This window comes from Myxocyprinus asiaticus, chromosome 35 (assembly GCF_019703515.2).
Source record: "Myxocyprinus asiaticus isolate MX2 ecotype Aquarium Trade chromosome 35, UBuf_Myxa_2, whole genome shotgun sequence".
In the NCBI taxonomy this organism is placed as follows: domain Eukaryota; kingdom Metazoa; phylum Chordata; class Actinopteri; order Cypriniformes; family Catostomidae; genus Myxocyprinus; species Myxocyprinus asiaticus.
In genome coordinates this window covers 21,449,344-21,470,575 of record NC_059378.1, presented here as the reverse complement: position 1 = coordinate 21,470,575, position 21,232 = coordinate 21,449,344, and the positions used below count along the sequence as shown (strand labels likewise).

General features: G+C 41.8%; 1 protein-coding gene across 2 annotated transcripts in view; it reads left to right on the top strand.

The window, feature by feature from the left end:
* Positions 1-21,232, top strand: part of LOC127426330 (protein FAM107B-like) — an 89,855-nt gene that overhangs the window by 10,177 nt on the left and 58,446 nt on the right. Inside the window, exon 2 of one of the 2 annotated variants that reach the window (XM_051673078.1) lies at positions 16,889-16,946. In XM_051673078.1, coding sequence (XP_051529038.1) covers positions 16,889-16,946 — 58 coding nt within the window. Of the gene's footprint in view, positions 1-16,888; positions 16,947-19,875; positions 20,021-21,232 lie in introns of those variants that run through there. The other variant, XM_051673079.1, reaches the window with a different exon arrangement.

Here is a 21,232-nt window from a genome sequence, read left to right as displayed (position 1 = left end):
GATTAGATTGCTTAAAAAGGCATGGATTAAACCACTGGAGTCATATGGATTATTTTTATGATGATTTTATGTGTTTTTGTTGGAGCTTCAAAGTTTTGTTCACCATTAATTTGCAATGTATGGACCAACAGAGCTGAGATATTCTAAGAACATGTGCTAGTGGTCATGTCCATAAGACATCGTTCTGACATGTTCTGAATTAAACAGAATGGAGACGTGTTTTAAAAGTTTTTAAAATAACTTTTTTAAATCAGCACATCATCTTAAAAACGCAACACTAAGGGCACGAGATGCTAAAGCAAGATCCAGCTGCATGTTTATTTAGACAAACAATAATAATAAAAAAAAATAGTCTGAAAGTAATTGTCTTAAAATGTATTGTTTAAAGTGGTGGACTTGTTACAAAAGCAATGCTTTGATGGGTGTAGTGGCAGTACTGACTAGTCACCTAGTCATTCAACAACTGACTGGTCGATGAGAAAGGGGACTGACACAAATTTAGGGTGCTGATAATTCAACATAAGTAGCTACTGTTAGCACGCTAAAGCACAGCATTGTTAAAGGCTCTCAGAAAACCTAAAGACATTACGTTAACAAATTTGAGAAATTGCGTCCCTTAATATCAATAGAAAAAAAATCATAGAAAAAATCTACATAAACTTACTAGTCAACTTCACTGATCAGCTGCTGGGCAACTCAGGGGCGGAACTGCCAGGGTGGCATCGAGTGGCAAATGCCACCCTAAGAAAAGGCATTGCCACCCCAGCTGTGTGCCAGTGCGTCTATGCTGATGGGGGCCTCGGTCAGGGCGTACCAGAGCGGGCAGTGGGGAGTATTCTTGGGAGGCGAACAGGTGCACCTGTGCCTGTCGAATCGACTCCAAATCAGCTGGACCACCTGAGGGTGGAGTCTCCTCTCTCCCCTGAGGGTAACCTGTCATGACAGCGCGTCCGCTGTAGTGTTGAGGTTGCCCGGGATGTGAGTGGCTTGCAGCAACTTGAAGTGCTGCTGACTCCAGAGGAGGAGACGGCGGGCGAGTTGTGACATACAATGAGAGCGCAAACGGCCTTGGCGGTTGACATATGCTACCGTTGTCGTGTTGTCTGTCTGAACTAACACGTGCTTGCCCTGGATCAACGGCTGAAACCTCCGCAGGGCGAGCAGAATTGCCAACATCTCGAGGCAGTTGATGTGCCAATGCAGTTGCGGACCCGTCCAGAGGCCGGAGGCTGCGTGCCCATTGCAAACAGCGCCCCAGCCCATTTTGGAGGCGTCTGTCGTGACCACGACGCACCTGGAGACCAGTTCTAGAAGAATACCTGCCCATAGAAATGAGAGGTCGGTCCAAGGGCTGAAAAGATGGTAACAAACCGGCATGATGACCACGCGACATGTCCCGTGGCGCCATGCCCATCTCTGGACTCGAGTCTGGAGCCAGTGCTGAAGCGGCCTCATATGCATCAACCCGAGCATCGAAGCACTTACCTGGCTCCTTGTGACCACCCCCGGAACAGCCTGGGACGGGGGAGGAAGATGCCTGTCCTCGTGACCCGTGGAGACTGTCACATCGGGGGTGGATTTGTGCCACAGCTGGGCGCTCCGGGGCGGGAGACCGCCGCTGGAGCGCCAAACCTGCCAAATAGAGTGGTGGACGGTGGTCGTGATGACGGCCGTGCACACCGGATACGTGACCCAGGGAACAAGGAAACCGCTCTTGAGTACTGCAGCCACTTAGGCATGCAGCGCAATTAAATGCAAAGGAAACAAAAGATGGAGATCTGCTTACCAGCTCCAGAGCAGTGGGTTTCACTGTCTCTGTGTCGCCCGTCTCAAGGGTGCTTTGAAGCCTTTCACGGGTTCTGGGCGGCCGCGAGATGGGTGGCGTCTGCTTCCTGCGGTGGGCTCCACGCCTGGGCCGGGCCGAAGGGGTGGGCTGTGGTGGAGCCGGTGCAGTCACCGCAGGGGGACACCCTTGGCGATGAGTAGATGGGGTGCGGGATCTTGAGCCGCGCCGGGGCAGGATATGCCGGCTAGCATCCATCTACTGCTCTACCATCGAAAACTGCTGGGCAAAGTCCTCGACGGTGTCGCCGAATAGGCCCGCCTGGGAAATGGGGGCAGCAAGCAATCGTGTCTTGTCGGCCTCACCCATCTCGACCAAGTTGAGCCAAAGGTGGTGCTCCTGGACCACTAGTGTGGCCATCGTCCACCCGAGAGACCACGCTGTGACCACCGTCGCTCGGAGAGCGAGGTCAGTCACCGAGCACAGTCCCTGCATCAATCCCGGGGCGGAACTACCCTCGTGCAGTTCCTTTAGCGCCTTGGTGGACTTGCAGGAGAGCCATGGCGTGCAGGGCGGAGGCGGCTTGTCCAGCGGCACCGTAGGCCTTGGCCGTCAGAGACTACATAAACCTACAGGCCTTGGATGGGGGCTTTGGGCACCCGCGCCAGGTGGTGGGTATAGGTGCATCGCGAGTGCCTTTATCCACCGGGGGATTGCCGAATAGCCCTTGGCCGCCCCACCATCAAGGGTAGTGAGGGCGGGGAAGCTGAAAAGATCGGGACCGGGCAGTAAAAAGTGCCTCCCACGACCTTGTCAGCTCTTCATGCACTTCCAGGAAGAAAGGAACAGGGGCAGGGCGTGGCTTTGAGCGGCGCCGCGAGCCCAGGAACCAATCACTGAGCCGCGAGGGTTCAGGAAGTGCAGTGAGTTCCACTCTAGCCGACGCTTGCGGCTGCCCGGGAAAGCATGTCATCATCTCCGCGTCAGCCTGTGACTGGGAAATCGACCCCGAAGGGAGGAGCCCAGCTGAGGCTTCCAACTGGACGAGCCCGCTCTACGATGCTGCGCTCGAGAGCTCATCACTTTCGCGGGCTCTGAATAAGAGGTCGAACTCACCGTGAGACGAGCCGGCGGACTCATCAGGAAGCCCGATCGGGGCAGACGAGTGTGCTGGGGAATGGGAGGTCCGCGGGGGGATACCCGGCGGAGGCGGTCACATTGGGGTCCCCAAATCGCCCCCAGTGCTAGCCACGCTGGCCTCATACCCGTGGGTAAATGGACCAAGGCGGGAGCCTCTGGGGTGGCTTGCTTTCTTACGAACCGCAACGTTGCCATGGACATATTCTCGCAATGAGAACATGACAATCCACGAACGCTGTCTCCACGTGAGCAGTGCCCAGACACGAATGACAGTGATCGTGACCGTCAGAAGGCGAGAGATAACGAGCGCAACCAGGAATAACACACAATCGGAAAAGCATCTTTAAAAAGACGCGTCTTTAAAAGACGTTCCGTGTGTGCCGCTCTTACTCTTATATACTCTTTTAGAGAAATAGATTCTTTTATTTCTGCTGAAGCGCCCACGGGCATTCTCTGCAGTGCACCAGTGCAGAGGGGGAGAAGCCGCTGAAATGTGCCGTCAGATCCAGCAGAGGTGAATGAACAGTAGTATTCAGCTCAGTGAGCATGACCGTTCGGCTCCGAAGAGAAAATCTGAATGAGTGGTTGCATACCAGCTCCTTTTATACCCGTATGTCCAGGGGAAAGGCATGCAAATACCACTCGCCAATTTTCATTGGCCTTTTATCAAAGACCAGAGGTGTCTCGGGCTCCCAAGAGTGACCCCTAGTGTCACTACATCGACACAACGTCGAGTGAGTGACAGATAGGGAACATGGGATATGCATGCAATCTCCATCCATGGGTACACTAAACAAAATAAAACAATTTGGCCTGCAAGGTGGTGACTTTTAGTTCAGATTGCAAGTTTTATCTCAAGCTAAGGAACATTTAGAATTTGCTGATGTTTTATAGACAATGTCTTGGTGCTCTGGAGACAGAAATGTTGTTACTTATTTTTGTTCTTATGCAATTATTATTATTATTATTATTATTTATGTTGGCAAATCAGTAGCCAAATGGTATCCATGTGGTTTCTGTGGAAGTGCAGTTGTATCACAAATTCTTGGATATTTGTAATTTGATAGTGACTCCAGTTAATGAACTAGTACTTGTTGCAATTAAGCGTGGTACCTTAATCCAAAAGAACTACGCATGGGCACTTGCTTTGGTGATGCCAGCCCTCATAGTCTGCATGCCACCCCATAAAACATTTTCTAGATCCGCCCCTGCAACTAGTCGACAATTTTAACCTATCCCTGGCCTGATTGGATGCCAGTAATAGCTACTGGCAAGATTTTGGCATAGCACAGTGTTGATGTTTAGCCAAGCAGGTCTGTTTGTTGGTGAAAGGGCAATTGTAATCTACCTGTGCACACACACTCAACCACAAACCCGTTCATTTGTTAAATAGCATGGCCCCAAACAGCCTCAGATTTATCACCATCTCTACTTCCTTTCATCTCATCAGGCAAACAGAAGTTTGGCTCTGATCTCGTGCAGTTTTCCTGGTATTTAACACTTTGTCTGCCATAAAACACATAATGACCATTAGGGCAATAGGAAAAGTTTAACCTACATAAGAAAAGAAGCCTTTAGGGGTCTCTTAATGGCTTAAGGTTTACCGGTAATTACTTGAACAACATTTACATTTTCATAAACTTAAAAGGACGAGCCAGAGGACAAAGACCTTGGAAATCTGTGAGGCTGTGTCACATGTAATAAACAGAAAGATAATCTATTAAGCAATGTATTTATCATACATAAAATCATTCTGTTCAAGACTTTGCCCATTGCCATAGTGGGTCCCAGCAGAAGACTTGTGCGTTGATCCGTGCCCATGTTCTCTAGTAGGTTCTCAGGATAATTAGCAGGCTGCCTGTCCCCTCCATGGCTTCTGTTTGTGTTGTCTGGGAAACCTGAGAACCCTCAGCTTGAAACTAGTGTGGCAAAGCAAAGCCAAAATCTATTAAAAAGACCCTTTTTGTTTGTGACTTATGCACGAGAATGCAATATCACTTTACAGTACTTGGGTACAGAGATACATTTTGAACAATGTAAATAAAACATGAGAATGGTCAAATGATCACTTCGTCCAGTAACTGGACACTACAGGTGGGGTGCTGTGGCATTCAGCCTGTCTTGAAGGACAATGGTCCTTTCTAGAGGTGGTAACGCTTGGCTCTCCTCAACGTTTAGTGATGCCAGGTTGCTTAAGCTGTGGCCTATATTCAGTCCCTTGTGATGGAGGAGAAGTCAACTTTGATTTCAAAAGGTCAGGTATTGTTTTCTACATAAACAATCCTGACTGTTACTGAGCTTGCTGTAGTTTTACAATATACTACTGTATTAAAGAGTACAATATTATTTTACACTACACTACATTACACTACAGTACTATACTATACTTAAAGGAATAGTTTACCCATAAATGAACATTTTGTCATAATTTACTCACCCTCATGTCTTAATTCTCATTAATCCAGGACCAAAACTATGCAATTTATGATTATATGCCATGCTATGCTTTATAGGCTATATTAGGCTGTGCCATACTATACTATGCTACACTGTGAAATTTCTACTCAAATTATTTATTTGCATAACACTTTTCACAATATTGTTCCAATGCAACTTTATGAAGAAAAGTGCCTTACAACCCCCAGTGAGCAAGCCAAAGGTGACAATGCCAATTGAGATCTCCCCAAGATATTTGAGTAGAGTAGATGAAGAAGCATTGGGAAGAACCTAGACCTTACTACAATACTATTCCATACTATACTTAATGCCATATTGTACCATGCTATACTGTGCTATACTGAAATGTTTGTTTGTTTCACATTGTTGGGCTGTCTTGTTTTTTTTTTTTTTTTTTTTATGGTAATGGGGTTTAAAGGTGGCTTTTGCTTGAATAATCGCAGAGTCTCAACTAATGTCACATATTTATTGGTTTTTGAAACATAACATCGCCACAGAATTAAGACATATGAAATTCAATTCCTGAGCTAAATTGACTGAAGGCCATTCCATTGCTAAAAAGGAGCAGTTAATGTTTAAAAATATCAACATTCAAATAATTCTACTCCAAATATGGATTGACTCTTAAAGAACATAAGATCATTTCAACCTGACTCCATTGTTGCTCAAGGAGGCTTCGCATCTCTCAGCCTCTTGGTAAAGTCTTTGTTGATTATAATTCTGCTTTAAGCCTCTATCCTCCCAATGAGAGGAGACACAAATCCTCTTTAAATACGAGCAAATTAATTACATCTCAATAAACCTTGCTTTTTATGTCAGGGCTAAGAGCTTGTTCAAAGGGAAACACATTTCATTGCTGCTTGTGCAGATGAATAAAAATCTTCTGTTTGTTTTCTTTGTGAAGGGCGTGCAAGGAATGGCTAAGCAGAAAAATATTGCACACACTAAGATTTTCCCTCTTGGCTTATAAGTAATAAGAGGTCTATTTAGCCTTTGTAGGTAGGGCAGAGGTGAAATGAAAGAGGTATGTTCTTCCTCAGTGTCTTTCCTTCCATGCTGCAACCCCTAGAATTGTTGAACATTAGACAGTAAGGCTCTTTTGAATACATTAAGCCTGAGCAGGCCTCTCCTAGCAACTGCATACAATTGCCGCAACAACATCCATTCACGCTGCTTTGCTTTGAATGTAGCTCAGAAAAGAGTTTGAGCCCTCAGGCATTAGTCTGTAACTGCAGGCAGTAGAAAAGCTGGGTCATGTGGGGTCCACATAAACGTGGGGAAAGTGTGCTTAACAGTTTCTACTGCTGGATCTCAAAACTTGAACCTAAGACCATGTTCTTTCACACACTGAGTATTAATACTTGTATTAAGGTTAGAGTTGAATGCAAAAAATGTGGACTTGACTTGAACAGTCTAACAGTTATTTTAGCCAGTATTGCTAACCATGGCCGTAGGGCCCCTAGAATCATTACCACCTTTCACCCCACTAGCTATGGCCCTGTTGCCAACAGAGCAACAATTATCCACATTCAATGCATTGTACTTAAAATGTATGGCACTTAAAAATGTTCCAATATGAATTAAAAAGGGCAGGCAGATGCCATAATTTTTTTACATTCAACAAAGTATTCTCTAGTACCTACTGTAGTTCTTTAGAAAACAATCTATGCAGTAAGCAATACACTAACAACCTGTAATGTAAAACCAAGAACTTTTTTTTATAGGAATGGTTCACTCAAAAATGAAAATTCTGTCATTTACTCTACCTAACATCATTCCAAACCTCTATGGAATACAAAAGGTTTGACTTATCACACTGTGAATTCGGCGACAGTAAGTTAAAATTTGTGCTGTTGAAACCAATGTGTGCCAACCGAAATTCCAAACACTTTTCCAGGTGGCCAAATTTGGAAGTCTTGTTGAACATATGGGTATGCAAGAGCTCCAGTTTCCGGATGAAATGTCCACAGGTTGGAGTTTTATTAGTTTTAGTTGTAAATGATTGTAGACGGTCCACATGAATGCATACTTTATTAAACCTACACCCTAGCCCAAACCCCAACCCTAAACCAATCCGTCAGTCAAGTAAAATGTAATTTTAGAAAAAAATGCAACCTTGAATCATGTTCACCATTTTATATATGAACTTGATTACTTCCTGGTTTCCATGGGACCAGAGCACGTCTCGGCGGTTGCACGTACAGTGTGCTATCAGTAGCACCAGAGAAAAAGGAGACCATAGAAAAAGGAGACCCTGCAATCAGCAATATGCAAGCAAACTAAGGGTGTCGTAGACAGCAAAATGGATAAACTCCGTAAAATCAGTCTATATGTGTCAAAATAAACAATTGCAAAAGTGTAAATTACTTATGTTTGTGGCAATGTTCAGTTTTTCCCTTGGCTGCGCTCAAACTTTTGGCATGACTTTCTTATTCAAAAGAGTTTTGCAAGCGTGAGTGGAAAGGCGGGTCTACCTACTTCTTGTAACCAATCAAATGAAGTTTTCATTGACCAGTTTACTCTGAACTGATTGGTTAAATAATGGAACAAATAGCTTCTTCACATGGCTTTGGGTTGTTTCTCTGGGTATGTCGCCTCTCTTGAATATTTAACACAAAAATATAATACACGTTCTTTTATTGTGTGCGTAAAGTTAAGTTGACATTATTCATTGATATAAATATGAATCTCAATCTGGTGTTCAGATGTTTCTTCTGGATGGACGGATGGATGGATCTCATGCTAGAAAACAAAATGGTAAAAGTAACCCATATAAAATTAAACTTTCTGAACATTAAAAGTTAACAGTGGATTTTTTTACCCTTTCTTCTATTTCTGTGTCATTTTGGTTTTTGACAGACAGACAGACAGATAGATTTTACTTATATCATTTTGATTTCTAGGATGAGTTCTATGATACCAGCAAATTACTTTCATCCAAAATGACACGTTGTCACAGTCTGTCTCCCTCATTTTCTTCAAGGACTCTTATTTTGAAGTTTTCCCCTGTACTACATCTCCCATAGTTCACTGCCCTCATCAATTCCATCTGTTCATCATCATCCTCACCTGTATTCCATTCCCTCATTAGTTCCTTTTGTATAAATATCCTCTTGTTTTGCCCATTCATTTGTCAGTCCTTGAAGTGTTACATTGTGTTAAGTTTTGATGTTAAGAGTTATTGATTGTTCCACTCCAGCGATTGTCATTAAAAGATTTAAAGGATTTACTCCTGCGTCTCCTCCATGACCCAACATTACACACGTGAACCGTAATATAGAGTAGTGTTCCAGAAGAAGGGGGGGGACATTTTTTTTAATTCTAGGCAGTTAACTACGATATATTATAAAAGTAAACAATAAGGCCAAAGCATATCAATATTAACAAAAGATAAGGAATGGAAAATGCCTTTAAATGGGTATCTTACTATTTAAAATCTTAGATGACTGAAAGGTCAAGAGACTTGTAAGTTGCCAGAGTGACTCTAATAAAACCGAAAATGTAACATAACTGTATATAGGAATTAGTACCCATTTGATTATTTCTATTAGAGCTGCAAATGCATTGTGCTGTTAATGAAAAAGGAATGTAATGAGCAATGCCTACCACTAAGTGTCAGAGGGCACACATCAGATAGTGTTGTCAAAAATACCGGTACTTCAGTACCAAGTCGATATTAAAAAGATGTAACGATACCAGTGTTTTTGCAGTACCGAGCACTGACTCTATCCAGTAGCAACACACAGTATGACTGACACACAACAGCTTTAATTAAAATGCTCACATGCTTATTTTGAACGCATGCTCTGTTACTCTTTTACACTGAAATGGACAATTAATCAAATTAAAATCGTGACGTCCTAGTGTAATTTATTAAACCACTAAAGGCTGCAGTCTTACTGTGGATGAGCTGCATACTTTAAATCTGACCACTCATCCACTAGAGACTCCACAGACATTGAGAATCATTCTCGTTGTATCAGATGACAGAGCAGCACTAATCTACTGTAAGCCAAACAGCACATGTAAACTATAAATTTATATAATTAAAATCACAGCATTTGCGCTTTAATCTCAGCTCTATATTGCATTTAAAACAACAGAGTTGATCAAAGTGCTTCACAGTAATACAATTTAAAACATAACATTTCAGAATTACCATATACACAAACACATGTAATCTAAAATACAAATGCTTCAAAACTGCGTCCTACATTTCATTTGTCAGACTCAAAGGCCAGTGTAAAGAGATGAGATTTCAGACATGACTTAAAAGTATTCAATGATCACACTAGGCCGTGTGCCAACTGTTTATCCGGAAAAGTGAAGCTTGTGGCAAAGAACACGACATAATAAAAGCAAGATTCAAAATAAAATTTAAATGCCTGAAATTTAAGAAATTTAATAAAAATATATTACAACTGTATAGCAGGGGTCTTCAACAATTTTCGGACCAAAGACCCCTAGGTGGAGAGACGGAGTCGGGACCCATTACATGTTGTATAAAATTGAGTGTTGCGCTTTATGCCAATTAAAACGTGTATGGTAGGCTACCATATTATCGTATGTACATACTTTATGATGTTTATATTGGAAGGCTATTGAAATAATCATTAAATAATGTACAGCAGGGGTCTGAAACCTTTCTGACATGAAGCGACATTTTTCACTTTCCTTGTCAATCACAGTTCCATACCCCTCCTTAATAAAAAGAAAAAGACAGATAGGCAGATAGACATAGATAGGCAGGCAGACAGACAGACAGACAGATAGACCCTGTCCAAGCAGAATAATTTTTTTTATTTTTTATAAGGTTACTAAAATGGAGTCTTCATCTCATGTGATCAGTTTTATACAGATATTTTTAAAGAGCCCATATTATGCTCATTTACACGTTCACAGTTTTATTTTGGGGGTCTACTAGAATAGGTTTACATTCTTTAATGTTAAAAAAAAACATTATTTGGGGAGCCTGGGTAGCTCAGTGGTAAAATACGCTGGCTACCACCCCTGGAGTTCGCTAGCTCACTAGTTCAAATCCCAGGGCGTGCTGAGTGACTCCAGCTAGGTCTCCTAAGCAACCAAATTGGCCCAGTTGCTTGGGAGGGTAGAGTCACATGGGGTAAACTCCTTGTGGTCACTATAATGTGGTTCATTCTCAGTGGGGCATGTGGTGAGTTGAGCGTGGTTGCTGTGGTGGATGTCGTGAAGCCTCCACACACACACTGTCTCTATGGCAACATGCTCAACAAGCCACATGATAAGATGCATGGGTTGACAGTCTCAGAAGCAGAGGCAACTGGGATTCATCCTCCACCACTCGGACTGAGGTGAATACGCAACCTCGACGACTTAAAAAGCACATTGGGAATTGGGCATTCCAAATTGGGTACATACTGTACATTGCTGCAGCACCTCTTTTCACCCTCTGTCTGAAACACTCTGTTGTAGCTCCTGTCTCTTTAAAGCCCTCCTTTCCGAAAAGCCCAGTCTGCTCTGATTGGTCAGCTGGCCCAGTCTGTTGTGATTGGTCAATCATTTAGAGTGTGTGTTGGAAATGTAACGCCCCTTACCATAACTGAGTTTCAGCTCCCGAGCTTCCTGAGCAGCACATTCCTGAGGCGGGCATTATGCGAATGTATTACATAGTGATGTAGCTATGTCACGGGAGTAATGGCTGGACTGCAAACCAGGCGCTTCAGGCAGTTCAGGAGCAGTATTTTCTGTGGGAGAGAATAACTCCCTTTGGCATGGACTTTGTGCTTTGTAACTTTGCAGATCTTTTACATGCACAAACAGCTATATTACACACTAAAGGAAAGGTAAAATCCCCAAAAGCATAAAAGGGCCTCTTTAAATAAAATTTCATTAGGAGTCAAAATTTGCAATGAGGAAAACAATGACTGAGTGCACCTTTAATTATGCTGTTTTGAGAGTCACCATCTTGTGTGTGTGGAACGTTAAGGACCATGTATGCCAGCTTGATAATCTCAGCGGTAACTATTTATTTACACCAGGCAATTAGGCTATTGTTCTGAAAGCAAAACGCAACTGATAATAAAAGAAACTGTAGGCTGTCATCTGCTCAACTGCACAGCACGACCGACGCAAAACAGACACGTTTACTCACGCGACCCTCTACTGTAGCGCTGCTGAACCTGATGTGTGTCACGCTTTGAGTGGCTCATGATGAGCGTGGGTGCTTGAATGGTTTTTCCGCACTGCGCACTTCTGTTGACTAGCTCAGTTTCGTCACACTTTAATAGTGTTTAGCGTTCCAATCAGTTCATAACTAAATACAACAGTACACGCAAAAATTAACAAGGATTAAAAAGAAAGAGGAAGATTTGGCATGCAGATGTGAGGAACTTCAACATTTTGATGGATTAAAATGCATACACCTATCTCTAGCTATCGCTCGCGTGTGAGTGATTATTACAAGTGCCAATGGTGGATCAAACAATAATTTGCGGACCCCCTGCGGTACCACCGCGGACCTCCTGAGGGTCGCGGACCCCCTGTTGAAGACCTTTGCAGTATAGTAAAATGTAATATTCACTGTTATAATAATAATAATAATTAATCATAATAATAAAAAATAATTAAGTTGTTGAATAAAAGTTTGGCAAAACATTTTTGTTTTCACTTGTTAAAGGTTTTAAGAATTTATTGATTAGACACCATTTTGATGATGAAATTAAAACAAACTTTAAAAAATGTTGTGGAACGCGAGTAAAGACGCTGACTACCACCCCTGGAGTCACGAGTTCAAATCCAGGGTGTGCTGCCAGATCTCCTAAGCAACCAAATTGGCCTGGTTGCTAGGGAGGGTAGAGTCACATGGGGTAACCTCCTCGTGGTCGTTATAATGTGGTTCTCGCTCTTGGTGGGGCGCATGGTGAGTTGTGCGTGGATGCAGCGGAGAATAGCGTGAAGCCTCCACACGCACTATGTCTCTGCGGTAACGCACTCAACAAGCCACATGATAAGATGTGCGGATTGACTGTCTCAGACGCGGAGGCAACTGGGATTTGTCCTCCGCCACCCGGATTGAGACGAGTCACTACTCCACCACGAGGACTTAGAACGCATTGGGAATTGGGCATTCCAAATTGGGGAGAAAAGGGGAGATTTTTTTTTTTCTGGAAAGTTCTGGAAAATAGTAATCATTATTAAACTATAATTATTAAAATAATTATGAAATAATAAAAAATAACTAAACTGGTGTGTTCAATAGCACATTATCACATTAGCATATTTTTGCTGTGGTATCGAAATTGGTATCGAGAACTGTGAAATTTCACTGGTATCGGTACTGACTACTGAAATTTTGGTACCATGACAACACTAACAGCAAGAGATGATACTTCCTCTTTAAGAGGATCAGGGATATAGACATTGAAGTCAAGAAAACACTGTGATTTAATGTCTAATACGAGCGCCAACCTAACGCGAGAGGCATGTAATCAGACCCCATACATTGAAGTACTTATGCATGATGACTAGCATGAATACTGGAGCCTGATTCTCCAACGGGAGAACGCTCAGGGCTCGGTTACCCACGTGACCTGGCCGCCACACTGGCAGAACGCACAGTCACCTAACATGATAGGTGAGAACCGAGTACTATAGTTGATATTGACAAAAGCTATATTGATGCAGTATAAGGCATATGATGCATTGATAATTGAGAACATTAATAGCAGAAAGCCTAGAGCCCCATCAACCACCAGCTATTTGCATTGATGATTGTTTCCCCAAAGAAGAATATCAAATCAAATCACTTTTATTGTCACACAACCATATACACAAGTGCAATAGTGTGTGAAATTCTTGGGTGCAGTTCCGAGCAACATAGCAGTCGTGACAGTGATGAGACATATACCAATCTACAATAAACATAAAATTTACACAACACAATTTAAAATCTAATATACACATAATTACACACAACACAATATACAAATAATAATATTACATGTATCATGTACATTATACAATACACATAATATAGAATACACATTATACAATTAAAAAAATAGTATATAGTATATATAAAATGTACAGTAGGTTGTATTGTACTGTATTGATATTCAGGCTGTCGGTTGATAGTCAGTTGCCAGTGTGTTGTTAAGAGAATATAATTTATGACAGTCCAGTGTGAGATAATAAGATTAATAAAGTGCAGTGCTGATGTATATTGATCATGTGAGATCAAGAGTTCAAAAGTCTGATTGCTTGGGGGAAGAAACTGTCATGAAGTCGGCTGGTGCGGGTCCTGATGCTGTGATACCACCTGCCTGATGATAGCAGTGAGAGCAGCCCATGGCTCGGGTGGCTGGAGTCTATGATGATCCTCCGAGCTTTTTTCACACACCGCCTGGTGTATATGTCCTGGAGGGAGGGAAGCTCACCTCCGATGATGTGTCTGGCAGTTCGCACCACCCTTTGCAGGGCTTTGCGGTTGTGGGCAGTGCTATTGCCTTACTAGGCGGAGATGCAGCCAGTCAGGATGCTCTCTACAGTGCTGGTGTAGAACCGTGTGAGGATGTGGCGGTTCATTCCAAACTTTCTTCTTCCTTCTTCCGTCTCAGGAAGAAGAGGCGCTGATGAGCCTTCTTCACAATGGCCTCAGTGTGGACGGACTATGTGAGTTCCTCAGTGATGTGGACACCTAGGAACTTGAAGCTGCTGACTCTCTCCACTGGTGCTCCATTGATGGTGATGGGGCTGTGTTCTCTTTCTCTTCTCCTGAAGTCCACCACAAGCTCCTTTGTCTTACTGACGTTGAGGGAGAGGTTGTGCTCCTGACACCAGCGTGTTAGAGTGTGCACCTCCTCTCTGTAGGCTGTTTCATCATTGTCAGTGATCAGACCTACCACCGTCATATCATCAGCAAACTTAATGATGGCATTGGAGCTATGTGTTGCCACACAGTCATGTGTGTACAGGGAATACAGGAGTGGGCTAAGAACACAGCCCTGCGGGGCTCCAATGTTGAGGGTCAGTGATGAGGAGATGTTACTGCCCATTCTAACCACCTCGCATCTGCTTGACAGGAAGTCCAGGATCCAGCTGCACAGCAAGTTGTTTAAGCCCAGAGCCTTGAGTTTCTCATCAAGCTTGCAGGCACTATGGTGTTGAATGCTGAGCTGCAGTCTACAAACAGCATTCTCACGTAAGTGTTCCTTTTTTCCAGGTGGGAGAGAGCAGTGTGTATTGTAGATGCAGTGGCATCATCAGTGGAGCGGTTGTTGCGGTAAGCAAACTGCAATGGGTCCATTGATGGAGGCAGCACAGAGCAGATGTAATCTCTGATTAGTCTCTCAAAGCATTTGCTGATGATGGGGGTCAGAGCAACAGGACGCCAGTCATTTAAGCAAGTGATTTTGGATTGCTTTGGTACAGGCACAATGGTGGACATTTTAAAGCATGTGGGGACTACAGACAAAGAGAGAGAAAGGTTGAAAATGTCCATAAAAACACCAGCCAGTTGGTTCGTGCATGCTCTGATGACGTGGCCCGGAATGCCGTCTGGACCCGCGGCTTTACGGATATTACCGCTTAAAATTAAAAGTTAAGACTTTACTATTTAAAGCAAGAGCCCTACATCAACACTGTCCAGAAGCACTGCCAACTTATCTGGGCTCGGCCTCATCTTAGATGGAAAGTAGAACAGTGGAACCGTGTTTTTTGGTCCGATGAGTCCACATTTCAAATAGTTTTCTCCGGGCCAAAGAGGAAAAGGACCATCCAAGCTGTTATCAGCGTCAGGTCCAAAAGCCAGTGTCTGTATGGGCCAGGAGTGTGTCAGTGCCCATGGCATTGGTAACTTGCACATCTGTGAGGACACCATTAATGTAGACAGATACTGTATGTACAAATTTTGGAGCAGCATATACTGCATATACTGTCTTTTCCAGGCACATCCTGGACTTTTTCAGCAAGTCAACTTCAAACCACATACTGGCCGAATAAGCAGAGAGTGCGGGTGCTATATTGGCCTACCTGTAGTCCCGACCATCTCCAACTGAGGGTGTGGTGCATTATGAAGCGCACAATACGGCAATGAAGACCCGTACAATTGTGCAGCTGAAGACCTGCATAATGGATGAATGGGGGATAATTCCACTTTTTAAACTTAACAAACTTGTGTCTTCACTGCCTAAATGCTTAATAAGTGTTATTAGAAGAAATGGTGATGTTTCACAGTGGTAAGCCCTCGACTCTCCCAACTTTTTTGGAGTGTGTTGCAATCAACTGATTTTAAATTACTGTACATTTAAAAAAACAAAACAATGAAATTCACAAGGTAATACATCATATAATGCTTAGTTGTAGTGCTTTCAATATAGCAAAGGGTGAATATAATTTACAAATCACTCCTTTTTGTTTTTATAAGCATTTTTCATACAGTCCCAACTTTTTCGGAATTGAGGTTGGACGTGGTCAATCCGTTTTGCTGTTCATGACACCCTTACTTCACTTGCATATCGCTGATTGCAGGTTTGCAATGTTTTTGGCCATATTTAGGCAAAGAACAGAGCCAACATTGTAAGTGCGAAAAAACAGGAAGTCAGAAGAATACAGATCTAATTTATTTAATGTGAATATGAGGTAACAGATTCGCAACACATGATTTACACTTACTGTGTGCATAGCATTTAAATACTGCAAAAAAACAAACAAACAAAAAAATCGTACGTTTGTGACTTGATTTACACCTTTACAAAACGTTTGGTGCGCATGCAAAAAAAACATTCCGCTTGAACACCATTGGTTCTCACGTGTCTCGTAACCGATCACAACGCTTCAAATTGGAATTAGGAAGCGTGAATGATATTTGAGGGCTATGCCAGAGGATGACATTTTAAGTGAAAGATTTTTCTTTGTCTGTCTATTCATCACACAAAGCTTGGAATAAAGCCATAGTGCATAAGTCATACTTTTATGGTGCTTCTTTGTCCTTTTTGGAGCTTGACAGCCATTGGTCACTATGTGCAATAGAGCAGTGTGAACATTCTGCTACACATCTCCTTTTGTGTTCCATGTAAGTAAAAAGACATATGGGTTTCGGACAGCATGAATGAGTAAAGAATGGCAGAATTTTCATTTTTGGACTATTCCTTCAATCTAAAAAGAACTGCCAACTCAAGAACCTTATTAGTCAAAAATGGTTCTAAGATGAAGAACTGAACCTAAGGTACTGCAAAGAACCAAAAAGAATCTTTATTTTTAAGAGTGTAGAGGTAAAGGCTTGCTAGCACTCTTCAGCAAGAAAAAAGGAATGGAACAGTTGGTCTTATGTTACAAAGATAGAAGCTTAGTTAATGTGCAGACAAACGGCGTCCACCTATTCCTGAGTCCATGACCACTGATGTCTCTCATAATATATATAAATCAATTGCAGGATGGGCTAGCAGACACAGAGTCAGTAATGCAGTGATTGATGACACTGATGTGAATATTTGTAAGCTGATAACCCCCCCCCCCCTCTCTCTCTCACAGAAAGCATACAACATTGAGCAGCAGAGTGTGAAAAACGGAAAACACCTGAATGGAGTGGGTAAGTTTACACTTACATGTCCTCAAGAACAATGAAAGCCGCCGCACAGCCCTGCAAAGGAACAACGCAGTGTTACCACAGCTCCTGCTCCTGTTTTGGTTAGCCTTCCACAAGCTTCTCACAATAAGTTGCTGGAATTTTGGCCCATTCCTCAAGACAGAACTGCTGTAACTGAGTCAGGTTTGTAGGCCTCCTTGCTCGCACATGCTTTTTCAGTTCTGCCCACAAATTTTTTGAAGTTGAGATCAGGGCTTTTTGATGGCCACTCCAGTTCCTTGACTTTGTTGTCCTTAAGCCATTTTGCCACAAATTTGGAGGTATGCTTGGGGTCATTGTCCATTTGGAAGACCCATTTGCGACCGAGCTTTAACTTCATGGCTAATGTCTTGAGATGTTACTTCAATATATCCACATAATTTTCATTCCTCATGATGCCATCTATTCTGTGAAGTGCGCCAGTCCTTCCTGCAGCAAAGCACCTCCACAACATGATGCTGCCACCCCCATGCTTCACGGTTGGGATGGTGTTCTCTGGCTTGCAAGCCTCACCCTTTTTCCTCCAAACATAACGATGGTCATTATGGTCAAAAAGTTCAGTTTTGTTTCATCAGACCAGAGGAAATGTCTCCAAAAAGTAAGATATTTGTCCCCATGTGCACTAGCAAACTGTAGTCTGGCTTTTTTATGGCAGTTTTGGAGCACTGGCTTCTACCTTGCTGAGCAGCCTTTCAGGTTATGTTGATATAGGACTTGTTTTACTGTAGATATAGATACTTGTCTACCTGTTTCCTCCAGCATCTTCACAAGGCCCTTTGCTGTTGTTCTGGGATTGATTTGCACTTTTTCATCTCTAGGAAACAGAATGCGTCTCCTTCCTGAGTGGTATGATGGCTGCGTGGTCCTATGGTGTTTATACTTGCATACTATTGTTTGTGTAGATGAACATGGTACCTTCAGGCATTTGGAAATCACTCCCTAGGATGAACCAGACTTGTGGAGGTCCACAGTTTTTTTCTGAGGTCTTGGCTGATTTCTTTTGATTTTCCCAAGATGTCAAGCAAAGAGGTACTGAGTTTGAAGGTAGGCCTTAAAATACATCCACAGGTACACCTCCAATTCAGTACACCTCTTATCAGAAGCTAAATGGCTAATTGTCTAAAGGCTTGACATAATTTTCTGGAATTTTCCAAGCTGCTTAAAGGCACAGTTAACTTAGTGTATGTAAACGTCTGACCCACTGGAATTGTGATATAGTCATTTAAAATTGAAACAATCTGTCTATAAACAACTGTTGGAAAAATTACTCGTGCACAAAGTAGATGTCCTAAACGACTTTCCAAAACTATAGTTTGCTAATATGAAATCTGTGGAGTGGTTAAAAAAATTTGTTTTAATGACTTCAACCTAAGTGTATGTAAATTTCTGACTTCAACTGTATATGCCATGCAATGGTATAAAAGTGTCAACCAGTTGAAATTCTGTCCTCTCAGTGGACAGGGCTGCTTTACATTATTTACACTTAAGAAACAACAAAGAAACATAGTGTGCAAAAAATATATTATAATATTATTAATATAGAATTAAACTGATATGCAGTCAACTTTTTCATATCATCTCTTTTACAGCAGCTTCATATATGGCTCATCCAATCCAAATTTAGACTCAGAATTATCTGTTGTATAATATTAGTTGTACTGTTTTGAGTCCTCTGTTTTTAACTCAAGTGTTACATAATGTGAAGTTGCTGTTTTTGCTCTGGTGCCAGACTTATTAATTGGTAATGAATAATCAAGTTGTTTGGTTTTGATCCATCAAGTTCCAAATAAAAAGAGAAAATAATCAAATAAGATGAAGAACATTTTAATTGTAAAGTATTTAATTTACTCAATTATCCAAAAATAGGCATTACCACATGGTTAATTTAATTTCAAGCAAAAAACACTTTATTGATATATACGCTCACTGAGCACTTTATTAAGAACACCTATACCCCTACTTATTCATGTGATTATCTATTTAGCCGAGTGTGTGGCAGCAGTGAAGTGCATAAAATCATGCAGATATGGGTCAGGAGCTTCAGTTAATGTTCACATTAACCATCAGAATGGGGAAATATTTTGATCTCAATGTTTTGACTGTGGCATGATTGTTGGTGCCAGACTGGCTGGTTTGAGTATTTCTGTAACTGCTGATCTCCTGGTATTTTTACGCACAACATTCTCAAGAGCTTACTTAGAATGGTGCCAAAAGCAAAAAACATCCAGTGAGCAGCAGTTCTGTGGACAGAAATGCCTTTTTGATGAGAGGTCAACAGAGAATGGCCAGACTGGTTCGAGCTGACAGAAAGGCTAGTAACTCAGATAACCACTCTGTACAATTGTAGTGACCAGAATAGCATCTCAGAATGCAAAACACATCAAACTTTGAGGTGGATGGGCTACAACAGCAGAAGACAACATTAGGCACTTTATTAGGACCATGGTGTTCCTAATAAAGTGCTTAGTGAGTGTATACACGGTAACTGTTAAAAATAATTACTTATACTGTGATGTATGATTTGAATCATACTGCTGACCTCTAATATCATCATATTGGCAAGCATAATTTATAATTCTCATTTTATATAACTAAAAAATGGCCATAGAAGGACTATGTCCAGTGGAAAAAAAATAAATAAATGTGCAGAGCCTGAGATTTAGCAGTTCGAGAGAGAGAGAGAGAGATTAAGCCCATCACTAATTCTATCAGTTCCAGACTTCTAAGACAGAGAGACAGAGAGAGAGAGAGAGAGAGAGAGAGAGAGAGAGAATTTAAAAAAAAAAAGTGTTGGGAGTAAAAGGAGGGGTGTGGCTTAAGAATGGCCAGTGGTCATGTGACTGTTTACACTCTGAGAGGAGGCAAGTATGTGAGAGAACAGAAGAATCTCAGGAGAAACGGCCCTCACATGAACATATAGGAACTCATACATGCATATGCACAAAAAGGAAGCACCGGGATGGACCAGAGAGTTGCACACAGTTTGTACCCCCCTGAGGGCCAGCCCAGCAGACCCAGAGATGTTCTTGTTAAGTCAGGTAAGAGAGATAGAGACTATGTCTGAGATTAGAGGATGCTGTTCTAATGATGCTGAGTTTAAAGACATAAAACTTTAACCAAGCATCTAGAATACCAACAATCAAAATGCTTTCCATTTTTATGATAAACTGTGGATTAAATTCATAGATATTATAGCCAAAATTCAGTGTCATTTAAAACTTGTTGTAACAACTGATTTTTAACAGTTGAATTGTAACATTCCAATCGCAATTTAGAGTTTACGGATAGAATGTCATATAATAAATAGATTTACAACATATTATCTATACATGCTTTTCAAAAACGCTCAGATTTCTGCTTGCTTCCCACCATAAAAACTTGGAATTCCGAAAACTCCTGGTAGAGTTAAAGAAATAAAGAATGTTATTGCGAGCAAACTACGGACGTCCTCTAAAAGACAAACTAAGAATGAAAAGGAAAATTAAGCACATAAAACACACTTGAAGAAATCAGGAAAATTTCTTGCTCTGGGCATAGTGCTCAACTTGTTACTCATGGTGCAAAGTGAGGCTACAGAATTCACTGACCAATAGAAATTCACTATTTGCTATTCAAATAAGAAAATAGCTCCTTTGAATGGAATTAAAGAAACATACCTGAAGGCAGAGTCCTACTCTACAAGTCTTTATGTCGATTCATAGCAGTTTTGATTTTGGCATTCTTTTGAGTGTAGTTTTCGTAGACTGATGATAGATCACTAACATAAATTAATATCCCTGCATACTGCTGACAGTCTTTCACAATTTTGTTGATTTAATGTTTTACTGGCTTTATGTTTGTTTTAGCTGAAAAGCACAAGGTCCACACTGCATTTCTGCCCAACCATAATCGACACTAGTAAACCCTGCTGTGTGTATTTGAACAGTTATCTTAAATCATCCTGCTCCATAGGAATACCAAAAACGCTTTTTCCAACATATCCTTGATGTCTATTAATTTATTAAAGACTTTGCCCACTAGGGGCAATGTGAATTAAACCATAGGCATAGTTCACCCAAAATGAAAATTCTCTCATCATTTACTTACCCTCATGCCAGCCCAGATGTGCATGACTTTCTTTCTTCTGCTGAGCACAAATGAAGATTGTAAGAAAAATATCTCTGCAAGTGAATAGTGACCAGACATTTGAAGCTACAAAAATCACATAAAGGCCACTTAAAACATAATCCATAAGACTCCAGTGGTTATAT